Source organism: Labrus bergylta, chromosome 1 (assembly GCF_963930695.1).
Source record: "Labrus bergylta chromosome 1, fLabBer1.1, whole genome shotgun sequence".
Classification (NCBI taxonomy): domain Eukaryota; kingdom Metazoa; phylum Chordata; class Actinopteri; order Labriformes; family Labridae; genus Labrus; species Labrus bergylta.
The window spans coordinates 12,183,662-12,207,917 of record NC_089195.1 but is presented as its reverse complement, the minus strand read 5'-3'; the positions used below and the strand labels follow the sequence as shown (position 1 = coordinate 12,207,917).

Sequence of the window (24,256 nt, the reverse complement as noted above, 5' to 3'; positions counted from 1 at the left end):
ACTGAGCTCCGTGTAGAAAAAGTTAATTAAATATGAAGCCGACTAAAGTCGAGACAAAAGTGAAAACACTTTTCTCTCTTTACCTGAGACGTTAATCTGGACCAATCAGGTGAGAGTTTCATATCAAAGTGTAATCAGGTGCTTTGCATTAAACTCCTGCTCAGTTGTTGCAGTGTGCAGCGCCATAGCACCACCTAGTGGTGGTCACAGCAATAAGCAGACTCAAACTCAGTTTAACTTTGAGATCTTTTATTATTTTTGTAACTTTTTCTCATTACATAAAAAGGAACAGAAACATTTTTAAAAACCTGATACGAGCTTCAACGTGTGAGCCGTTTGATTCCAGACGATGGATCCAGCGTGGAAAAAAAAGACAAATACAAACAAGACCTTTGATCCCTCAGAGGAGTGGCGTGCGTCACCACAGGGCCCAATCAGATGAGGGTGAATCGTTTCTGTTTTTAAAGATTTAAAGGAGCCGGTTTGTTTTTCCAAACTGGACAAAGCGTGGATCATGGAACTCAAACTTCTCACAGATTGAAGCGACTCTAAAAACGAAGAGGAATAACACGATACAGAGTAACGAGCATAAAAAGGAACTTTCAACGTTTCAAACAGCGCGTGGTTATGAGCAAGTATAAAGAGTTTACATGACAGTAACCTTTAAGGTGAACGCTAACAGAAGCAAAACAACGTCTAGACGGGTTTGAGACCCCCTCAGGGTTCTGCTCCTCTTCAGGGTTTCACTTCAGCCACTCTCGACTGTACACCTCGAAGAGCTTCTCATGTCACAAATTATTAAAAAGAGAAAACGTTCAAAAAAGTCTGTTAGAAAAACACCGTAACAAAAAGGTACGAGAGTCGTCGTCAGAAGGCGATCAGAATCTCCTCAAACACACAGAGGGTTCTCTCTCTCTTAATGTCGTGTTTCATCGAACTGTGAATGTGGAAAGTATCCGTACTACATGTCCGTCAGTTAGAGCGGGGGAAATCACATTTATCTACAGCTGTAGCGATTGGTCCATGAAGCTCGGCGTGGCTGCGTTGTTTATATTTAAAAGAAGGACTAAAGCAAAAAAAAAAAAAAAAGAGGCTGGTGGATCGATGAAGATATTTCTGTCTCTGGACCTTGATGTGAAAAAGGCTTCGAGTTACGCAGTGCACTGGGGGGGAGGAGGGGGCGAGGAGGAGGAGGAGGAGGAGCTGAAGACGGTTAACCATGTGTGGTGTCATCCTCCACAAAGTCTTTGGCCTGCTCCGCGGTGATCACATCGATATGACTCACCTAGACACAGAGAGAGAGAGAGAGAGACACACACACACACACAGAGTTAATGAATAATCAAAGCTTTTGTTTCAGACTCTCTGATTGAGCTGTTATTATGAATGTTATGAAACAAAACAAACTCTGGAGGATTTTGTTTTTCTACTTCAATCAACAGTTTGTTTATTTAGGGAGAAACTGAAAAAACAATCAGACGTTCCTGTGAAGCTGCTTGTCTTTTTTAGTAACCGATGGCAACAGCGATGAGACAGTTGTTTTTTGTGAATGGTTTCTGACACCAAGTGACAACCTCGGCTGTTGCAGTTCCTCGAGCGTCCACTTGAGGCTGGCTGCAGACGCCCCGTTTACCCACGTGTTAAAAAGCTTCATGTTTACAGTGAAGTAACAAACAGGAAGAGGTCGTAATCGCTCCTTTCTTTATGGGAACACCGCACACAGTTGGGGTTATATTGAAAGCTTTCGTGTCCGATCTCTGTGAATCTCAGTCCCGCTGCTCAGATTCCTCCCTCCCTGTGTGCAGATCATTAAACTTTTATGGTCCTGAATCTTGCTCCCTCAGCACGCCTCACCTTGTTTCTGAACTTGACACCGTAGAACTTGTCGGCGGACTCGAGCAGCTCAGGCCTGAAGGTCGTAGTGATGAACTGAGCGTGACCGGCCAGCTCCACGATCATGTCTGAAATGAACACAACGCAGAGATGTGATTGGAGCTCTCTTTACAAAGGCTGAAAGAGGAGTCATGAAGCATCAACACTGCAGCTTTTCTTGCTGCCAAGGAAACGAGTCGTTAACTGTAAAACCTGGAATACAAGTCACACTGGTGAGTAAGACGCAGTCGGTTTTTAGGGGTCTCCCAAAGAGACAAAAAGGTTAAAACTGTCCGGGACATTTAGCACCTTCTCTCATTTTCCAGGTTTTGTCCATGACTGGAAATATGGTCAACTGTTTCCAGGCTTTCCAGGACACGTGGGAGCCCTGGCTGTGCAGCTGTTATTAAGATTTATTTTGATGTCTTTTTATTTTAGAGTTAGAGTCAGAAACCGTAGAGAAAGTAAGGGAACAATATGCAGGAAAAAGGGGCTAAAGGTCGAATTCGAACCCAAGCCGCCAGCTCTCAACGACTTGCAAGCACCGACTGCTAGGCTACCGGCGCCCTAAGCTCTTTTAGTACCATGTGTGACTACATGACGCATACACACCACACATTCCAATCTGCACTTTGACACCCTAGACACTTTACACTGTTTACATTATTCTATATTTTGTATATTCAAATATTTCTTTTTTTAACTTTACATTATATTTATATATTGCTGTATTTATGTGTATCAGTAATTTGAGTGTTTATTGCATGGCCTTGCGGAACAGTCTTTACATTTCACTGCACATTTGTATGAGCATGTGACAAATAAAAATCTTGAATCTTGAATGTGTTTTCACCATGTTGAGTTTGTCCCAGTGAGTCGTGCTGCCCGACTCTGCTGGTCACTCGTTGACTTTAATTGAGGAGTTCTTTTTTTAAAGATTTTTTTGGGGTGCTTTGTGCCTTTAATGGAGAGAAAGGATAGAGTAAGAAATCAGGGAGTGAGAGTGAGGAATGACATGCAAGAAAGGAGCCACAGGTGGGATTCGAACCTGGGGCCGCCCGCTTGGAGGACTACAGCCTCCAAACATGGGGCGTGCACAATAACCACTGCGTCACCAGCACCCCAATTAAGGAGTCTTTAATCAAACCAGCGCTCCATACGGTTTATTTACTGAACAGTTTACGTAATGATTATGACCTAATGAGGGAGAGAAGACGTTAAAAGTGGCATTGCTATGTTTCCCAGGAGAGCTTGCAATACACACTAAATGGTGGTGAAGTTTTAATCACATCAGGTGGCGTGCAGTGTGTGATGGTGGCGGCTGCACTCGCAGTAATGGCGGCGCGTGTCAGCAGTTTATTCTGGTATATCGGTTGCAGCAGTAAAAAGGACGCAACGCACTTTCTTTTATTAAAAAATTAAAGGTTAGTCGCTAAGGTTTTCAAGACTACTGGAAGAAGTATTTTGACACTTGGGTTAAAATACTTCTTCCAACAAAAGAAAATCAATGACAATGCAGGTTTCAAAGTTAAGGTACTCGTTACCTCCATGACTCATATTTACATAAAAATAAAAATAATATAATAATAAAATAAAGGTTTTAAAAGTGCGTCTGATACAATCGGCGTTACGGTTACTCGCTCTGTGAATGTCTTCAAAGCAGCACGTTACCTGAGACAGCTTTCCTGTGCTGGGCGTCGAGGGCCTGGTCGATCTCATCAAACAGGTAGAAAGGGGCGGGGTCACACTTTTGGATGGCGAAGATCAGGGCCAGAGCCACCAGAGACTTCTGACCTCCAGACAGCTGCTGCATCTCTCTCATCTCTCCCTGCTTCCCCGTGAATGACACCTACAGAGGGAGAGGGAGGCGGAGTCATTAAACCTCGAGCATACACACACACACACACACGCACGCTGACTTAGATTCTCTGTTCCGAGAAGGTAAGGTAACTTTATTTGTACCCGTAGGTACATTTGGTCTGCAGCGTGAGTCGGCTTCTTTTTACACAAAAAATGACAGCACAGGACAAAACATGATAAAGTGACAAGTCCGTCAGTAAAGAAACACAGATAAAGTAAGAATAAGACAAATAAAAACAACTGTGGGCAGCCACCTCACTCTCAGACCTCTCCATTAGTGCATGTCCATAGGATCCTGATTGTGCATGTGTGTGTATTTCGGCCTATGTTTGCATAGCATGTTCACTAGACAGAGTGTAAAAAACGAACTTCCCCTTGCAGGATTAATAAAGTATAAATTATTTATTATTATTTATAAAAATGAGACTATCGGTCAAGTAAAGTAAAAGCGAGATAAGAACATGATTTTACCACCGATCAATAAAACATGGTGAGTAAAAGCAAGGTAGAAATGAGACATTAGTAAAAACAAGATAAAGAAAGACAAGATAAAAAGTGCAGAGATTAATAAATAAACTAAAAAAGCTCCAAAAGAATGTTGCTCCTGCATTATGTCTTATTCATCTCACTGATGGCTGCTGGGACAAAGCTGGTATAGTATCTCTTTGTTTTGCAGGGTGGTACTTTATACCGTCGTCCTGACGGGAGGAGCTGGAATTCATTATTTAAGGGGTGGGAGTCATCTTTTAAAATGGAGCCGGATATCCTCTGTAAGTGTTTAATGTACAGGAATTCTGTGTTTAGCTGTGACTCTCCGATCAGAGAAGAGAGACGATCCAACAGATGAGCTGGATGCTTCTGGAGGCTGCTGTGACAGCTCTGATGACGAGCCCATGACCGGTCTCACCTTGATTCTTCTCGGTGAGGATGCTTCAGATCTCTAAGGGAGTGTTCTCGGGAAATACAGATGTAAAATGTTTCCAGACCAAACTAAAAGAAATCTATCACATCCCGAGGGTCCAGTGTGACAGAGTCGTTATGTTGTGGTTAGAATGGATTAAATAAATACTTGATTGGACGCTTACCCGAATGCCGACTCCTGTGAACTGGTCCACCGAGGGAACGCTGCTCTGTGAACCCGAGCCTCTCTCGCTGTCGCCGCCGCCCTCGCCCTCATCCTGAGATTGGCTGCCTTCAGCGTCGCCCTTCTTCATCACCAGCGTAGCTTTGCCACCCGGCACCAACTTCTGGAAAACCTCACTGAAGTTCTTCGACACCTGAGGAGGGCAGATAAGGAACAACGGCAACAAGAATCAGAAATACTTAATTTATCTGAGTGATGTCAGAGCGTACACGTCCCCGTGCGGACACTCTTGACGAGACACGTACCTGTTTGAAGGTGAGCTGGATGGCCTCGTACTTGCGCAGCTCCAGGACGTTCATGAGCTCCATGATGGATTTGTAGCCGCGGTCCAGCTCCTCCTGACGCTTGATCAGCTTTTCCTTCTGCTCAGAGAAGTTGACAAACTGGTCCAGAGCTTTCTTGTTGACGTGGCTGTACTTCTTCAGCTCCGTGTTGCACTGCTCCAGTTTCCGGAACAACTGTGAGAGTTTGAAAAGAAGAAGAGAGGAACGATTACATCACCATCATCTCATTAAAACTGTCTTCCTGTGAGGAGTCCACAACAGCCAGTTAGTGTGCAGCTGTATAGCTCTTTTAGTACCGTCGGTTTCCACCAGGTGGAGTTGTAATCCTGCGAGCTACTCGCATGCTACTCGAGCTCTCAGATAAGGTCGTGTTGACGATCGTGAAGTAGAAACCCACAGCATGAGAGTCTCTCTGCCCACCTCCTCTGCAGCACTCCGCAAGCTTTACTTACTGAACAGTATACCACCCGTTCTTTAAATGCATGACCATGACCCGGGTCTGAGATTAACACCCATCAAGGGTCTAATGTGGGCAGATTTTATCTTTGGCGAGTACATTTCACAGATCTATTAGCCACACGGTGGTTAGGTTGGAGTTGTAGCAGCAGTGGTGAAGTGGAACAATGTTTTAGTTGCATGCAATTCTTTTAAATTCTTGTCATTAAAAATAATTGTTCACATTTGTTGGACAAAATAATCAACCAACAACCACCCTATTGTCATAATCCGGCTAGTGGCTAACGGCAAAACACAAGAGGAGTCAGAATTCTACCAAAGAAAATTAATCATTATTTTGAAACTCATAAAAGAAAAAAATCAGCAGTGGTGCACCACCGCTAGATGCATATAGGGGAAACGTTGTGTTAATACCCGACATTCATGAATAAAAACTATGCTGAGTATTAAGTGTGTTTGATTTTGATGTAGCTGCAGCTCCTTCTCCCTGCTCCTCCGCTGAGACACACCAACATACATTGCTGCACGAACGCACGCCACTTCACACACCTGTTTACTCTTAGTGCAACAGAACATAGCTGATCAGTGCGCCATGCGGGCCGAGTCAGATACACACCAGGTGGTGAGGTTTTTTTTCTACCTTGGTCAGTGAGTGAAAACGTTTCTGACCCTGATTGTGATGTGGAAGAAACGTGTTTAAAATGTGAAGCTTCCAGCGTCGTCTGCGTTGCTACGTATTTCAGAATGCTTTGCATACTGAGGCAGCCCCTTGTGCAAAACACAGGAAAAAACGGGGCTAAGTGTCAATCACGTCATGTTGAGTGCAGTGAATGATGGTGCCGGCTGCATTTGCGGTCATGACGGTGTATGTCTCAGCATTTAGTACCATTCTGTAGGACGCAGTCCACCTTTGAGATTAAAAAATAGGTCATAAAAGTGAGTCATTTTAGGGTATATTAAAAAAAAGATAATCATCTTTGTCATCATTAACTTGCCGCACATAATCCTCCCACCAGATATGCAAAGTTCTGCTGCTCACAGAAGCAGAGTGAGCTTCTTAAGGGACATAAATTCAGATCCATTATAAACACCAGAACAAGTCTCCATGAATACTCTGCCAGAATCTATTTGTGCCTGAAGATGGCATGACGTGATTAAGAGCGAGCTCAGCCTGGCTCAAAAGGCAACACGCACTCTCCAAACTATAAATCCATCCGTCTGGATCTCTAATGGCCTAGGAAACATGAGCGAGAGGCATTATTACACGACCCTCTCATCCACTTCTGCAATCACTGGCAGCGTCTTGCCCCTCCGAGCAGAGACCCGTGGAGAAAGATTAAGTATGTGGAGTGTTTATGAGAAAGTGTGAGGGCTATTTTCAGCGCTGCCGAGGAGGTGGTAAGGGGGGTGACACACACGCATGCACATACACACACACACAGTGCATGCTCAGACACTTATGAAAGATGCAACCAAGTCCCTGCAGCTCACAGTCTGCACCCAGAGGGAGCTGCCCGGACACAGGGCACTAACTGGTGTCTGAGTCACTGTGAGTGGGAGGGATGTGACCGCCTCAAGCTTTATAGACCTGGGTCTGTGTGTGTGTGTGTGTTCCCACTCCTCAGTTTGACTCAGATAGTACGATGGGATACACAGAAAAATTGACCTTCAGAAGACCTACTGAGCTATTGTTAGAGCTGCTGCTGCTGTTATGTCTTTAGCGCAACGCTAACCAAAAGGTCACAGTGGGCTCGGAGACAGCTTTCTTAACCTCTAGCACTTTAACAATTTTCCTTCAGAGCACTTATCACCTCGACGGGCTCAGACCTGCATTATCTTTTGCTCAATTCCTCAAATGACTGTTTGTAATGTGTGATGTAAAAGCTTGTAGTGAAAATTCGTCTGAGTATTATCGCCCTCCTGCAGCTCCACTCAGCTTCAGTTTCTTTCTTTGTTCGGGTTTTAAATATATAATCCTACTATTTTAATGTTGGTTTCGAATGCTTACTGTGACCTCGATTTCAGCCGCAGACATTTTCAGCTCACAAAAAAACAGACCTACAAAGAAACAACAACGCTGCATGCCCACTTTTGTTGTTACAGATCACAAATCCCACAGTTCAGATCGGATCACAGATTTTTGACCAAAAAACACACCGGTCACATAGCGGAAGTGTGCATGTCTCTGTACGGGCTGCAGTGCCGAGTCAGACAAAATAATCGGCGTGCGTGCGTTTAGAAACGACATCTTAAGATTTTGGAGTGAACCCAGCACTCTGTAACAGAGTTTGTTAACATCAAGTTAACAGCAACAGACAACAGCAGGTTAATAGGATGCGACTGATTGTTGTCACGTGCAGCCACCAGCTGATGTCGGCATGACAGCAGACGGGTTGAGAGAGAACGCAGAAAAGACAAAGTAGTGTTTGAAATTTCACGCTGTATGACCCGTTTCTGTAACGTCTTCCTTTGTATAGCGGATCGACTTGGCACAACACACTGCCTTAGTTTCACAGCGCTAGAGTTGATCACACGAGAATCTGAGGATCACGTGCGGCCTGAACTGTGGGGGCTGATTCCAACTTGTCACAGATAATGGCTGATCCGTTTCACCGCTAATGCCCGCAAGGACGTAAAAAAATCATGTTAGATAAACAGTCAAATGTCTTAGACATAATACATGATTCATTCATACACAATTCATTGAGAAAGCACATTTAGAAATACAAGAAATACTAGCAAAAAGTAACTGATAGTCGACTGTTTACAAAACATAACAAATATTATATATACTAGTGTTATTATTTTTTAAGTGGGATGGTTTACATACCCAAGACATATGAATTTGGACTGGTGTTTTGATGTTACTGGTTTGTTTGATTGTTTTGTTTTTGTTTTTATAGTATGCTTTACATACTGGTATGTCTTTTCGCTATGTCACATTGGTGTTTTACTTTTGGAAAAATAAAGTACAAAAAATAAAAGAATTAAAAAAAATAATGCCCACAAATAACAGTGGACAGAAAGAAAATCCCTGCAGGTTAACTGGTGCAATAATTTGCAGTGAGAGGGACGGACATAACACCTACACATTTGTTGAAGAGACGACCAGAAACAGCAAAATGTATATTCAATCTGGCGGACTGAAGCACGACTCTAATCGTGTTTTCTCACATGCACAAAACGGGATAATTTCCCGTCATTTTCAGGGGGAGTTGCACATGCAATCAAACAGTGGAATTTTTCCTTCGAGCCCACTGGTTCAGTTTCTGCGTATTCTGGAAACTTCATCCATAGCGAGCAGTCGGCGTGATGACGTTAATGTCCTGTGACTGGTGAGTGTCGGGCTTCAGGCGTAACCTCTGAGCACGTAACAAACCTGCTTCATACTTTCTTTTTTGCTCGCCAGTATGTGTAAACCACTCATCTGTTGGTACTGTGAGGACGTCCAATTACATGTAGGATTGATATGAAGGCACAAACTGTCATCATCGCGTCACTCGTTTCCTTTGTCCAACATTATAGGGATGTAAGGTCACCAAAACAAAAGGGTCTCGATACCGTCGTGGCAGAAAGTGGCGTTCTGCTATGTGTGTGTGTGTGTGTGTGTGTGTGTGTGTGTGTGTGTGTGTGTGTGTGTGTGTGTGTACCTGTTTGAGTGTGAGTGTCTGGTACTTCTCGAAGGCCTCCTGAGGCAGCGAGCCCAGCTCTCTGATCTTCTTCATGCACTCCTCTTTCTTCTTCAGCAGCATGCCCTGCCTGTTGGTCATCTTCTCCAGCTCCTTGGTGTCGTGGTTGATGGCGTCGTTCTGCTCCTTCTCGATGTTCTTCCAGCGCTCCATGCTCTTTATGTGGTCCTTTATCTCCCCCTCTGTCTTGTCCACAAGAGTATCCAGATCTGGAAAAGACATGGTGATGTGTTATAATGATGAGACATTAGTGCAGCCATGTTACAGACAAGGCCAATCGCCCTTTGCACATGCACAAAAGGAATCTCTTGTTTAAAACCTAGCGGGGGCAGCCAGCACTCCCTATGATCATCGAGGCTCCTACATTTATAGTCAGCGTCCACCTTGTTTCTGTTTGGCTTGACAGCTTTTATCAACACCCTCCTAATGTGGACGCTTAGTTTTCCCCTTTGATTTTCTTTTAACAGATTGTTCAAGGAGGCATGAATACCAATCTAACATGAAAGAGTTCTAAAACAAAGGGCAGAATGTGAAGCCTTCTTCAGAAAGGTAATGTTGTGAACATGTCTCCAATAATTCAAATAATATATGAATCAGAGAGAATTATTCAGGAACAAGTGCTTCTGACAACCGCATGCTATCAGCCTCGTCTGAGTCACAGAGCGGCTGGAACATTTATAGAACTGTGCAGCAGTGAAACATATTATTCAAACTGTGAATCCATAGCTTTGCTGCTGGTGGTCTGGAAACACACAGAGGAGAGTCTGTTTTTTCTCAATGTAGATTTCCAACTGATTGCAATAATAGGGCTCGATCGAAACTAAATTAGAAAAGCTCCTTTTTTTTTTTGACCCGCCTCACAATATTGCAGTGTGAACAGAAAACGACCCGATGTGTCATTTTATCATTTGAATTGAAACAAAGCACACGAGCCGTAGGTGTGAAAACTCTCTGAGAAAACATCACGACTCTAAAATGTTCCCAGGATTTAATCTTTGTAGCAGGAGGCTCCCCTGCCTTTTCGGTTGTTGTGTCTTTAGAACAATGTGTACCTTCGGATCGGGCCAGAGTGTCTTTCACACGCTTGTTGATGCCGTCCAGCTCAGACGTGGTGGCTGTGAGCACCGTGCCTCCCTCCGTCTCTCGCAGCTCGTTCAGCTCCTGTGTCGATGCAAATGAGGCCACATCAGACAAGTGGTTCACACTAATAAAAATACTGTTCTCTAAAAAAATTAGAGCATGCCATTCAAGACTCCAATAAAAAGGAACAGCGTACCTGCTCCACTTGGTCAAGACGCTTCCGTAAGTTCTCGTTGAGGTACGTTTCCACTCTGGTCATGATGCCTTCCAGCTTGATCCTCTCGTTCAACAACTGTCTGTTGTCCTGTGGGTGGAAAGAGGGGTAAGCAAACAAATGTGTTGTTAGCATACTCCCAACATCTTGTTATGTATGTTTCAGTATGTTTAAGTTAGCTCTGTTTGAAACAGAAGATAACTTGTCATGTAACAAGTGTTGGGGCCACACCAAAATGTAATTCATCTACCACGCTCTTAATGAATGTTATGTAGCAGGCGATAGAATTGATAAAAACATGAACACTGCAGCAGAACTATACATGAAAGGCTCCATGTTGCGTGGGCGGGGCTGTTGCACAACGCTTGCAGGAATGGCTGAGAGTTCATTGAGGGGAGAGAGCTGAGAGCAGCTGGCAGTGAAAGAGAGAGAGAGGAGGCAACGCTGGATCACAGGAACATCCCACACACAGCTGCTGCTCTCACCTCAGTCAGGTTTGAATACAGGAACAGGAGGCGGAGAGGGCAGTGAGACAAAGTAATATCAAAGTGTAGGTAACCGCCATCATGTTCTCAGAATGAAATAAAAGCAGGCAGAAGGATGTGTACGCACCAAATGTTTCAGCTTAAAAATACAAATACTACTAAGTATTCAGACTCTGAATACTTTGTTGTATCTAAAAAAGTATAACTGCAAGCAAGCAAGTCAAAGCATCGACATTAAAGTCAAGACAAATACAACTCACTGGGGGTCCTCTCATTTTTCTAATATCTGTCCCTAGTTCGTCTACAAACCCCCCCAATCATGAGAAAAGTCTGTAAATATGACTAATTATTCAACAGAGCCTGTTAATGAATAACAGACACAGATGGCATCTGTGTGTAGCGTTCCCGCTGACCTGCTGGAGTTGACGGATCTCATCGTTGAGGTCATCGACGCGCCTCTGGTCCTCCAGGCTGAGCTGAGAGAGCAGATCTGTTCCCAGCTCGGCCTTCAGTGACTCCCTGGTGGACTCCATGGCGTGCAGGCTGGCCTCCAGACTTTGAAGACTGCGTTGCTGAAGAAGAGGAGGGGAGAATCAGTGAGCAATGAGCATTGTATTGAGTGTCGTCAGTGTCTAGAGCTCGTGTGTAAAAGACGTTTATAAACACCTTGGGCATGAACGTCTTCTCCGACTGTTGCCTCTTCTCCTTCAGCATCTTCATCTCCGACAGGATGCTGTCTCTGGAGGCTTTGAACTTCCTCTGCTGTGTCTCGATCTGCTGCATCTGGTTCATCAGCTGATCGATCTCGTTGTTGATACGTGGAGTTGGGGATTAAGGAAGTCTACGACGATGTTTATGAGAGATCACTGAGCTGTCCACGTCCACTCTGCTGTGATGCCATTTACATTACAACACTACTTTCAAACGAGCATAAAACAGAACCAGGGATGTCAAAATATTTGAATATTTGCAGGTAAGGGGGCTGTGGGGGATCAAACATTTCATTTCCTCATTCTGATAAATACTTCTACTCCGTGATATAATTATGTTCTAGTCTTGTATTCCCTTTTTGAGTCTTTTAAAAGCTTGTACTTTTCATCTGGCACAGCGTCACTTACTTGAAATACTTTTAGAAACATGTCAACTTTAACCCGCAACTTTCAAATAGAATGCCACGTTCAGTAACGTGCAATACAGCGGCGTTCACTTCCACTCTAGTCAGGGATTGTGTTTCAACAGCATGCGCCAGCAGCGCTCCTCTGCTCTGCTCCTTTCTAAATACACACCTGTAGTCTACTTTTTAACGGAGCCTGCTGCAAGCACGCGTCAAGCTGCACAGAATAGATCAACCCGGACAGGAAGTCAGAAAAGGAACCAAGGGGAGACATCACATCACTTTGTCCACAAGCTTTTCGATCGTCTACGGCGATCCAGCACAGACTTGTGCAAAAACAGAGGGCTTAAGCGGCTGTAAATATGGGCTACCTGGGCATACCAAGATAAAGTCTGCTGGAGGGATAATTAAAGTATGTGTGTCCTCACATTCCTGAGAGGGAATGAAGAGTGAACTCTCATTAGCAAATATTAAAGGTCACAGGGCAGCTTGTAGGATTTTTAGCGTAACACAGAGTGCTTCAATAGTGTGATTGGCCCTCGAAGGGGGGACCGCACCATCTGTGATATCAAGGGAGAGGATCAAAGAGGGCTACACAAAGTCAGCATTAAGCTAAGTTAACAGACAGGCCTATCGATCCTCCAGGACTACAACACTCCTCTCGGCCTTTGAGGTTTTACAGGACTCAATAAACACCCGAGTCAATCAATCAGCTGGTTTACAAAGAGGCCTGAAGGACGGCCGGTTTCTCTGCATGCTTCAGGAAGAGAAATCGGCCAGATATAAAAATATTGCATTCATGTGTGATGACAACTTCAACTCTTATGAATAAAGAAAGAATCACTCCACACAAAGAAGTCTGTAACGGTGGCAGCGGTGCTTTCACGATGAAGCTCATTACATCATGACCTCAATACTTTGACTGTGGCGCGTCTCTGGCGGCTAAATGAAGAGGGCAGCTTTGACGAGGAGGGACGGGCTAGGTGCATCAGGGTCATGCTTGTGGACAGCAAACAACAAGAGGCTTTTAAATAATTGATGTGTTCTCTGACTCACCGCCGCAGGAGTGAAGGACGAGCGCCGTGTCATCACTTCAGCCATCCCCTGCCTACTCACACATGTACGTAATCACCACACACACACACACACGCACACGCACACACACACGTGTGCAAAAACAAACGGATAATCATACCTGGGTGGAAGTGACCATTTCCATAAACGTATAGTACATAGCACACACAAATCCTGGTTGATCCGCATGCTCGGCCCTCACAGCGGCGTGTCAAGGCTCTGGCTGATATGACCTAACGTACACTAATCCTTCTTGACCTGCTTACACACCCTCATTGCATCCTAATCAGCTTCCTGCTGGTGGAGTTGGCTACATAACCCAGATGGATTGAATCCACATTTTAAATACAGGTGACGTCCCTCTGTTATCGAGTGAGGGCTGCACTAACGGGTGATATAACTTCTTTCAAAAGAGCTCACAGACAAGAGGGAAGGCTTTCGAACACGGAGCAGCGGCTGATTAATTCAATTGAAAAGGTGTCAGTGCGGGGGCTGTCTTTCTTTTTTTATAATCATACAGTTTGAAGCAGCGGCTGTAAAAGTTAAAGCACAAAGCCTGAGTGACATCACCCCTCCGTTCTTGCAGGGGGCTTTGAAGTCCTATCGATGGCGGTCACCCTAACTCGGTGAACATAACGACAGACTAAAGCCGTTTTCACATATGCACTCGTGAAAATATCTAGATTTGGTTTTAATTCACATTTCTCCCCAGAATGAGAAAAACTGATCATTTGGTGAAGCCTTTCAAGATGCTGCATGAGTCACTTCTGAGTAAACAACTCTGACCGCATTAGAATAAGTAAGACTTCTCGAACCTTTGGGTTGTCATTTGTCAGTCAGACAGGCATCCATCCGTCTGTTTTCTTCCTCTTATCCAAGGTCAGGTCTCGGTGATAGCAAGCGCTGTAAGTCAACCCAGACTTCCCTCTCCCCAGCAACCTTTTTTCCAGCTCCTGTGGGGGATTCTGAGGCGGTCCCAGGCCAGACTGGATATATAATCCCTCCATTGAGGTCTCCTCACAGTTGGCCGAGCCCAGAAAACATCCAAAGGGAGGTGTCCAGGAGGATCCTAATCACCTGAACCACCACAACTGGCTCCTTTAGATGCGAAGGAGTGACTCTACTCCGAGCTCCCCCCGAATGCCTGAGCTCCTCACCCAACCTCTAAGGCTAAGCTCAGAGACTCCAGAGGAAACTCATTTCAGACGCTTGTATCTACGATCTTATTCTTTCAGTCTCTACCCAAAGCTCATGACCACAGGTGAGAGTCAGAACGAAGGTTGAGCGGTAAATCGAAAGCTTTGCCTTCCTCTTCAACACCAAAAGTCCGGCACAACGGCCACATTACTGCCGCCGCTGAACCCGTCAATCTGGCGGTCCACATTACCCTCACTCATAAACAAAACACCGAGATACTTGAACTCCTTCACTCCCATAACAGACTTTAGTTTTTAACTCTCACACAAATCTAGCAACAGAAATCTTTTAAATACCATGCTGTGATAATGAAGAGAAGCCAACATGTTCTCATACTAAAAGAAAGGATATGTTCGATGTTCCTGCGCAGGTTCTCGTTAAGCTTGGCCTCCAGCTCCCCCAGCTCCTCTTCAGCCTTCCTCATGTCTTTCTGCAGCTCCAGCCGAGACTTCCTGGTGTCGTAGTAGCCTCCTGTCAGAGCTCCACGATGGCTCACCTGGTCACCTGGAAGGTCACAACACAATGTACCACATAACATGTAAGACATTAAAGGTTTTCAGCAGGACTGGAAGTACAATGAAATATAAGATCAGCAAGGTTCAGGTGTAGAGTCAAGACTGTAGTGTTGGATTAGTACGCTTTGAACCCAAACAGAAGGGCAGCAAAAAGTAGGACCGTACTGAACCGGGCAGCTTGGTGGAAACAGGGCTTTTATGACTGGCTCCGTCTCATACTCTGTTTTATTGATTCCAGTTAAAGTTGCCACCGGGCTTTTCTAATCTTGTGGTTTTGATATGAAGAGTGTTGGGAATCACAGGTGGACTTACCCTCCAGAGTGATACAGTCCATGGTGAAAGCTCTGGCCAGCTGAGTGGACACCTCCATGCTGCGACAGATCAACGTCTTTCCAAACACGTGCTTGAAGGCTTTGTCAAAGTTGGTGCTGTAGCGCAGCTTGCTTATCATGGGGATAGCGTCCTGATGGGGGGAAAAAAGGATAAGGGTATAAAACACAAACCTCATAATGATAAAAAAGATGTCAGTCATTGAAAACACCCGATGCGATAAGCGTGTGTCTTACATTGGTCTCTGGGTAGGCCGTGTCCCTGACGTCCAGTTTGCTCAGGGGCAGGAACGTCACTTCTCCAGGCAGATTCATTTTGTTGAACTCCATCAGTATTTTTGTGCTGACTTCATCGGTCTCCACAATGTGGTAGAACAGCCTAGAAACATTAAAGCATCTTTAAATCTCAGTTCTGAATGACATGAGCAGTGATGGTAACATGTGACTCTGTGGTCACAGTGTGTCCTCTCTCAAAGCTGTGATGAAAATTAGCCCCCGGACTCGACAAACGCCATCAGATCTCTGAAGCGTCCTCCTTCCACAAAACTTAAAGGGAGCAAATCTCAAGTCACCGTTATTTCATTATACGCTTGTCTGGACATAAAGATCATCTTCTCCGCTTTGGTTTCATCACGACGACGCGTGCTAAGTTAGCAGGGTAATGATATGAAGTGAGACTTCCTGTCGTCTGCTTTAACCTCACGTGGTTAACCATCAAACAAATCTTACGCTGCATGTTATCGTCATCTTTTGTTTTGTTTTTTAAAATGTACTCTCACCTTTGGAGTATTGTTTTTTTTTTTTTCACACTTAAATGTAATAAAAATCAAGTATATCCTCTGAAAATAACTCTGTGAGTCATGACTGTCTACAATGGGTGTAACACCCGAGTCCCACTGTCTGTGATGCTTTTAGAGTTTTCCCGAGTCATATTTTCAGTTTGTTTACATTGCCGGGATGGCCAGCCGGCTCGTCCCCTCGTGTATAAAAGTTGTTTGATTGAGGGACTAGAGAAAAGAAGAATAACATACTGTACTCACTGCTTAACTGTGTTTCTAGATCACGCTCATTTCGAGTAAATTTACATGCAGTGTGAAGATACGAGCATAATAAAGATCGCTAGCATTAGCATGCTAACACAATAATGCAGCACAAGTTGTTTTGGTTTCATGCTGTGCTCAAGGGCGACATCTGCTGGATTAAACAATCACATATAAAGCCTTTAATGCAAATATTTATTAATATTCTAATCAACAACATCCCAGGGAGCTGACAGTGAACATATAAAAAGCATCCCTCACCTGGTACCCGCTGTCACCTCCACGCAGGTGTAAAAGGCGGGCTCACACTCAAAGTTGTTCATGACGATGCCGTGGTAACCGTTGATGACGTGCTGGTTGATGCCCTTCCGACGGAAATGCTCGAGGACTTTGTTGATGCTGTCGATGCCGTTCAGAATAGCCTGGAGCGTAAAAAAACAATTATTCTACTGCGTAAACGCAGAAGACGATCCTGAAAGAATCCTTTTCAAAACTTCTAGAAAGCCCAGACATGCTCGTTCATTGTTGACTCTAAATTTGAATGTGATTGTGGCTGGTTGTATGTCAGGCCTGTGATTGGCAGGCGATCAGTCCAGGGTGTAACCCCACCTCTCGTATTATGACAGCTGAGATCGGCTCCAGCCCCCGCGACCCCGAATGGGAAAAGCGGTAAACATAACAGATGGATGGACAAGAGCGGAAATGTTCCCCGTAATTATTAAAATGTGAGCGAGAACAGGTAGAGTCTGTGAAAGGCTTCGAGACAGGATGAGTCAGCCGGGACCAATCAAAGAAAAATAAATGCAGGACATTTGCCCGTGAAGCCTCCTTTCATCTCATTATTCAGAGGAGATATTTGATTGATGTTTCTGCCCAGAAGAAACGACTGGCGGTAGCTGAAGGGGCAGAGAGGGATGAGTCATATGTAAATTTAGCACACGGCGATAAGGTGCCAGTAGCGAGGCAGATGAATGATTCCATTTGATATACCTGTCCTGACAACTGGCTGAGTCACAAAGTGAGTCTTTCGCAGTGCTCAGGTGGGCTCGTTTGAAGAGAGACAATCAGGCTTTGATTCATCGCCACTTGCCCGTTTTCTCTCTCACAGTTCCGCCTAGAAGTGAATGTTTTAATGGATGTGTGGCAGATCTAGCTTTGCGTTCTAAGTATCACCCAGAGAAGAAAAAGAAGAAGTGAAGCGTCTGCGTGTGAGTAAGATAATTGGCGTTTTCACATATTTCTGTGGTGTCCAGACAGACACATTTTGTTGCCTGTGGTCGTGTTATGCAAGTCAGTAGAGACACAGTCATGTTCAGCAACACAGACCTTGCCGGTGGCCGCTCGGAGCAGCTGCTGTTTCTTCTCCAGATCCTCTCGTTTGGCTGCCAGGGCCTGCTGCTCTGCGTTCTCCTCACGCCACAGGTAGCTGGACGGACACAGAGCGTCACACACGGTTACACTTAGGGTACAGGAAACCAAAACCAAACTGACGCCATTATCTCACCGAAAAAAAGAGAGACCAGTCAGCGTTTAAAACACACAAACACTGTGACAGTGGACCAAAGACGCTACGTCACAATGTATGTGTTTACGTGGACTTGAGTATTCATGCTAACATTTTTCCTGCCTTTCCCTCTGCAATGACCATTTCAATTTCAAACGTATTCCCACCAGCCCAAGTCCGACCGTCCAAAGCTGTTGTATGAATCAGCAGTGACCTCGGTCGTCCAATCAGGCGTCTCTGCTCGTCAACATAGCAGGAGAGTAATTGTGTGTGTGTGTGTGTGTGTGTGTGAGCATGTAAAAAGTCCAGTTAGCATCATTAGCACCAGCGCTAGTTTGGTTACATCTGCCATCGCACTAATCTCATGTAAACTAAAGAGACAGCGTTGCATGATGACATCACACAGAGGAGAAACTGGTGCACAGCGTGATGTTACAAGAACTAAACTCTGTTTTCACCGTCTACACAGAAACACCTGAAACAGAGTTTCTGAACATCCTCAGCCTGGAAGGAGTTTTACTAAAAGAGAGTTTTCAGTGACGTTAGAAGCACAGAAAAAGCTAAGTGCTCATCATTTAGATTTTATTGTTCTACATTGACAACATTAACTTTTATCCCCGACTGGCACAGATTGTCTTAATTACTAATAAATAATCTTATTTGCGTAATCAGAACAGTAACAGTGCCAAAGCAGCCTCCCTCTTGTTTCCATAATGATCTCCATCTTTGTGTGATACATTCATATATTTAGATCTCACAGTCCTGACAGCTTGCACCTGTGTGGTCGGCATGCCGTGTTCTTTCTCTCAAAGCCGTCATTATGCTACCTTTTCACCCACTGCACAGGAACAATGGATCCCAGTGGACGGGAGAACGCCGGATGGATTTAATGTCAGACGAACACTGAGACAGCCCGTCACTTTTTAGTTAAAGTTACAAACCTTTAAAAAGAAGGAATATGCGATTTTTCGCACTTAAATATAGCAGAAATCAAGTATATGCTCTAAAAAAAACTCTGTGAGTCATGACTGTCTACAATTAGTGTGACACCCAAGTCCCACTGTCTGTGATGCTTTCCGAGCTGTTTACATGGACGGGACGGCCGGCCGGCTCATCCCCTTGCGTATAAAAGTTGTTTAATTGAGGGACAAGAGAAAAGAAGAATAACATACTGTACTCACTGCTTATTTGAATGTCACATTAGTGTTTTTAGATCACGCTCATTTCGGGTAAATTTACATGCAGTGTGAGGATATGAGCATAATAAAGAGCGCTAACATTAGCATGCTAACACAACAATGCAGCGCAAGTTGTTTTGGTTTCATGCTAGTGCTCAAGGGCGACATCTGCTGGATCAAAAAGTTGCATATAAAGCCTTTAAAGAAGCATGCCATTTGAATAAATATCTGGAGACAATTTGCTGTCTTAACTTGCTGTCTAAATACTCATCAACAACAACATATTCTCCACCCTGATTTACCTTTTTAAAAGCAGCTGTGTGTCAGTCAGCAGATGCCTGAGGCATCATCCTCTCTGTTATATAAATTAAGCTCATTGGACGGAGACGCCCGTCGGACATTCACAGCAAAGCGCACAGTAATCTGGTATGTGACTAACGGTCGCCAGCCGGAAGCAGCGTATTGGCAGAAAGAAAGAGTCAATAATTCAACCTTCCAGCGACATTCAAGACAAAGCTATAGCTGAAGTGAAGGTTCATGAAAATGGTGTAATGCTTTAGCTTACGTGCAATAAAGGAATCAATACATTAAATCTGAATCAGGATGTTAAAGAGGTGCCAAGAGGGAAAATTTAGGTTCTTACTTTCTTTCGCTCTGCAGCTCGTCCTTCCTGTTCTTCACTTCATAGTATTTTTTGTCCAGCTCCTCGACGCGGGTCTTCACCTCGTTCAGATCTTGATCAAGTTTCTAAAGAAGAAAAGTTCATAAAGTGTCAGATTTAGACACACCTGTGGAGAGGTCACGTTCACACTGCAGGAGAGCGTTTTATAAAGAGAGTATCATTTAGGATTTTCTCCCAGTGTGTTCAGGTCAAAGACCACGTGACTTCAGTTCATTTTACAGATTAGAAAACAAAGCCTGATTGAGTCAGGATCATAAAGGCCAGGACTGATTTAAGAAGAAGGAACGTATGACCATATTACTGATGTCGACCTCTAATGTAGTGATCTTTCCTCCTTGTATATTGCACTGACTCTGGACCTAAATGACTATGCAAAGGTGTTTCCCACAGATAGACAATATTTGGGCGGGCAACCAGGTAGAGGAGAGAGAGAGGGAGAGAGAGAGAGAGAAAAGAGAGAGACAGAAAAGAGAAAGAGAGGTAAGTCCACACCATTAATACGACGTCTCGAGTGAAAACAGAAGCTTCTTAAGCCTTTGTTTTAATATTTTTCTGCAACCGACGTCATTCTGCACTCTTACCCTGCGTGTGCGTCTGCGGTTAAATGCACATGAGGCTGGCCGGGATCGTGTAGTCTGTGCATGGAGGGGAAAAGTTGGAGGAAAGGGATGTTGCTGACGATATCTGTGCACTGCATCAGTCGCCTGAGCTGATCTGATGTTTCTACTGATTATACTATTATTTTAGTTATAATCTGAGAATTAAGACAGTAGTCCTTAAGTGTTGCCATGTCTGTAGTTTACAGCCAACACATCCAGTTGATCCTTACTGCCTGAGCTCTCTGGGGAGCCCTCTAGAGGTATTCTCCAGTAACGCATAGGCATGTATGAACGTAGTTTATCTCTTAGACTGTAACTCCTCCCAACACTCATCCTGGAAGTAAAACATTAAATGTAACATCTCCCTCATGGTGATCTGGTGCAGCAGTGGTTTATTATTTTAGATTTTCCTTACACTGTACTGCTCGAGGTTCTTCTCCTTGTTGGTCTCGGTGTCCTCCAGGTCTTTGTGGATGGCTGCGATCTGCCTCTTTTTATCATTGATGGCCTGATCCAGAGACTTCAGCTCCTTCTTGATCCACTTGTCCCTCTCCTCCTTGGAGGTGAACTGGCTGCCTCGACCCTGCTTGGCATACAGGTCTGTCCTCTCCTGGGTAGCCTGGGCCAGTCTGGGGGGAGGGGGAGCCACAGAGGAAGATACAGATTTTCAAACGTTATTAAAAAATTCATGCAGAAAGTCAAGGAGCCAGCTTAAACCTTGTGAAATGTGCAGTAGGGATGTTGCGGTAAAGGACTCTCCACCGCAGTGATCCAGGTGGGCTCAGTAGCGTGCAGCATTATCACACAACACCTTTTATATTTATTTACCAAAATTGTTTGTGAATCAGGTGTCTACAACTGGACTGTCAGCAATGATATCTGTTGCCTCCCTTCTCTATGGTTGGCTTGTTTACACCGCGGTAAACGGCTTAACACCTTGAAACAGGTATGTGAATGCATATTTCTAATTTCTTGCCCGCGGTGGATGTTGCTTCGATCTTTTGCAGCCCTGTCAAGCAGAGTCGCCTTAATATAATGTACTTGATGCTTTCTCTGTTTCCTGTTTGGATCCTTTAAAGGAACAACACAGAACTGTTTTTTCAAGGTCACCTTCGTATTGTTTTGGATTCCAAAGGTGTTCAGCACATCTGCATAAACTCCTCTGTAGGAGAATGCATACATTTCTCATGTGCACCCACCTCTCTAGCTCTTTCTTTGTATCAAAGTGTATTGAAAATGCGATGACTGACTCATCGAGTTACGCCTGCTGCTCAAGGGACCGAAGCAGAGAATGAGTCATCTCTCTACCTGGATATGCCCCGCTCCTCTTTCTCCTTAACCATGTTGAATTTGGGTTCAGTCTCCTGCAGCTCTTTTTGCTTCTCCTCGATTTTTTCCAGCAGCTTCTGACGCTCTTTCAGCAGGCGTTTCTGGAGGAGTAAGATCAAACAATCTTATTTAGAGATGGAGAAGAAAAGAACAGAAGGGAAACGTGACTGCAGGAAACTGGAGGAGCAGACGTGAGAGACAGATGGAAGAAGGATTATTTTAGTAAGAGCAAATATAAATGTCATACTTTAGACTCTCTGTACAGACCAAGAAATCTAAACACACTTATTGATTATATTTCAACATATCATATCCTCTGCTGTACAGATTACAAACTGCACAAAGGGATTTTAATCTAAATTATTGTTTAAATGAATCAAATAAAAGCTAAATAAGAAATCCAGCAGCCAGTATGTCCTCCTTCTAACTTTAGATTCTGGTCCTGAATGCTCTGCATTTGTTTGGACCAGAGAAGGTAGGCGGTTTTAAGGCCCCCCCCACACGGCCGTTTTGGACGCCCCTCAGTTTGTCAGATATGAGAGCAGTTATCAGGTTAAACCAACAGGTGTTGCAGCGATGGAAGCGGGCAAGTGAACTGGTTCAGATAGAAGTGATTGTATCCGACCTAAAAAGCCTCTGCATGTTTCTAGTAAGCTCCACGAGCAGAAACGTGCTCAAACTAGGATCAATATTGGAGATTCCAAAAATGGAGAGAGGTTAGAACTCAGAAAGGTTTACAGACCGATGCAGAGCTGGCTAAACACTGAAGCTTCAGTGTCCACCACATGGCAACCTGCATGAGCATCAACTCTAGAGGGAGGGGGTACCCATTTTGAACACTAGGTGTCAGAATTACATACTGCTCCTTTAATCTTTTGTAAATAAATGGTATTTTTATAAAGAAAAGGCTGAAATGTTTAACACTAAATAGCCTCTGTGTAACTATTATATATAATATACTGTTACACTGAGGCTTCTGACAAACAGATGTACTCCAGGGGACATAATCGACCAGGAAATGACAACGTTTACAGTAATTAAAGTCTTGCCTGGAGGACGTTTAATGCTAACTGCTGACGGGAAATAAAGAGAAATTTGCCTCCGTTGTCAGAGGCACATATCCCCGACGGACAATGATAGACAACAATCATTGGTGGGTTCTGAGAGTGTTAAATCATGGAAGATGCCAGTAATCCTGATGGTAAGTTAAAGTAAATGAACCGGCTTTGAAAATACTTGTGCACTGTTGGACTTTAAGTTCCAGTCTTAAATCTTTCTCCCTCTGGCTCTTTATAAACCAAAGCTTTCATCTTAACCTCCCCAACAGTCACCCAGACTGTGTGTAGGGGTGGTTGGGTGTCATCAGGTAGATATGTAAACTTCTACTTTCCCCCTCCAAACGAGGCCATCTCAAATCAGCAGCTCGTGACGCAGTTCTGCTCCCTTTTGCTTTTTCATTTTGCTCCAACAACTTTTGGCTGATTGTGTGCCAGTAAGAGCCAGGTGGGCTTAATCCAACCAACAGCCAGCACGCTGCCTTGGACCCATCCCCGTTCACATACAGACTGAGCCAATAAAAAGCTGTTATGTATGATTACCGTCATCGCACTCACACGTGCACACAAACACACACTGAACACACAGCCATATGGAGAGCGATCAGTGCCAGATCCGTGCACACAAGCTTGTGCCAGGATTGATGTACAGTCGACGTGATTGCAAACTGTCTGCTACACGCCAAGTTGTTGCTTCCTCCATTGTGGTTCAACTCATCGCACTATTGGACCAGCAAATGTTTCACTAAAAGGGTCCGCACTCAAACTGTAGAACAAGTTCCGTGTTTGAATGGACATTAGGGGTGCAAACATGCAAAATTTTCTCTAATCAATTACTCTTCCCATTCTTAAAGCGAGTACTCAAGTAATCGTTTTGTAGTTATTTTTGTCTGTGATTCTTTTCCCCCACGGGAGGCCCCGCCCCCAACTATGACCCGATGCCGACTGTATCTATTGATTAATTTGAATCTTAGGGATTTTAATAATTGTTAGTAATAGGCCTACTTTGTATTAACGTTCAAATTAGGAAATTTCTTACTTCAACAGACAGCAAACCTCAAATAAAAACCGGGTACCCGAGTACTCGTTTGCACCCCTAGTGGACATATTTAATAAGACTGGAATTTGTGCATTGATGGTCCAATTTAAGCTAATGAATAAATGTTTAAAAACACAGATCGTAGGTACCAGGGTGGCAAAACATAACTTCCATTTGAAAAGAGTGGAGTGGGTGTAAAAGTAAAGGATGAACCTCGGAATCTACACAGACTGATGATGCAGGGTAAAGAAGAGGGGCAGTGTGCTGTTGTCAGTGCAGCATCACGTGTGCAGAGTGACGCAGATGGGAGGCTTCCGTACCCTCTGTTCGCTGTTGCCCGCCAGCTCGTCCTGCAGGTCCTTGGCCTTCAGCTCGAGCTTGGTCCTCTGCTTGATCTGCTCCTGGCGCTCGGCCGAAAGCTGCTCCCTCTCTTCCTTCATGGCAGAGATCTTGGACTTCAGCTCACGAACAACACGCTCCGTCTCCTACGGAAAAGGGAACCAAAACAAAGACACTG

General features: G+C 44.3%; 1 protein-coding gene and 1 long non-coding RNA gene across 2 annotated transcripts in view; one reads left to right on the top strand and one right to left on the bottom strand.

Annotated features, from left to right (window-relative positions):
- Positions 1-232: 232 nt before the first annotated feature.
- Positions 233-24,256, bottom strand: part of smc3 (structural maintenance of chromosomes 3) — a 31,191-nt gene continuing 7,167 nt past the window's right edge. The window contains exons 11-29 of the mRNA XM_065954198.1: positions 24,060-24,224; positions 21,625-21,746; positions 20,732-20,945; positions 19,679-19,782; positions 17,680-17,779; positions 16,615-16,775; positions 15,551-15,692; positions 15,297-15,447; positions 14,823-14,973; positions 11,751-11,904; positions 11,498-11,656; positions 10,582-10,689; positions 10,358-10,466; positions 9,267-9,514; positions 5,122-5,334; positions 4,818-5,009; positions 3,544-3,721; positions 1,855-1,961; positions 233-1,285 (exon numbers count right to left, since the gene is read on the bottom strand). Of these exons, the coding sequence (XP_065810270.1) occupies positions 1,214-1,285; positions 1,855-1,961; positions 3,544-3,721; positions 4,818-5,009; positions 5,122-5,334; positions 9,267-9,514; positions 10,358-10,466; positions 10,582-10,689; positions 11,498-11,656; positions 11,751-11,904; positions 14,823-14,973; positions 15,297-15,447; positions 15,551-15,692; positions 16,615-16,775; positions 17,680-17,779; positions 19,679-19,782; positions 20,732-20,945; positions 21,625-21,746; positions 24,060-24,224 (2,850 nt within the window). The 3' untranslated portion in view covers positions 233-1,213. The remainder of the gene's footprint in view (positions 1,286-1,854; positions 1,962-3,543; positions 3,722-4,817; positions 5,010-5,121; positions 5,335-9,266; positions 9,515-10,357; positions 10,467-10,581; positions 10,690-11,497; positions 11,657-11,750; positions 11,905-14,822; positions 14,974-15,296; positions 15,448-15,550; positions 15,693-16,614; positions 16,776-17,679; positions 17,780-19,678; positions 19,783-20,731; positions 20,946-21,624; positions 21,747-24,059; positions 24,225-24,256) is intronic.
- On the top strand, positions 1,959-2,714 carry LOC136179074 (uncharacterized). Its single transcript, XR_010666350.1, has 2 exons — positions 1,959-2,105; positions 2,199-2,714. It is a non-coding gene; the product is annotated as an uncharacterized lncRNA (long non-coding RNA).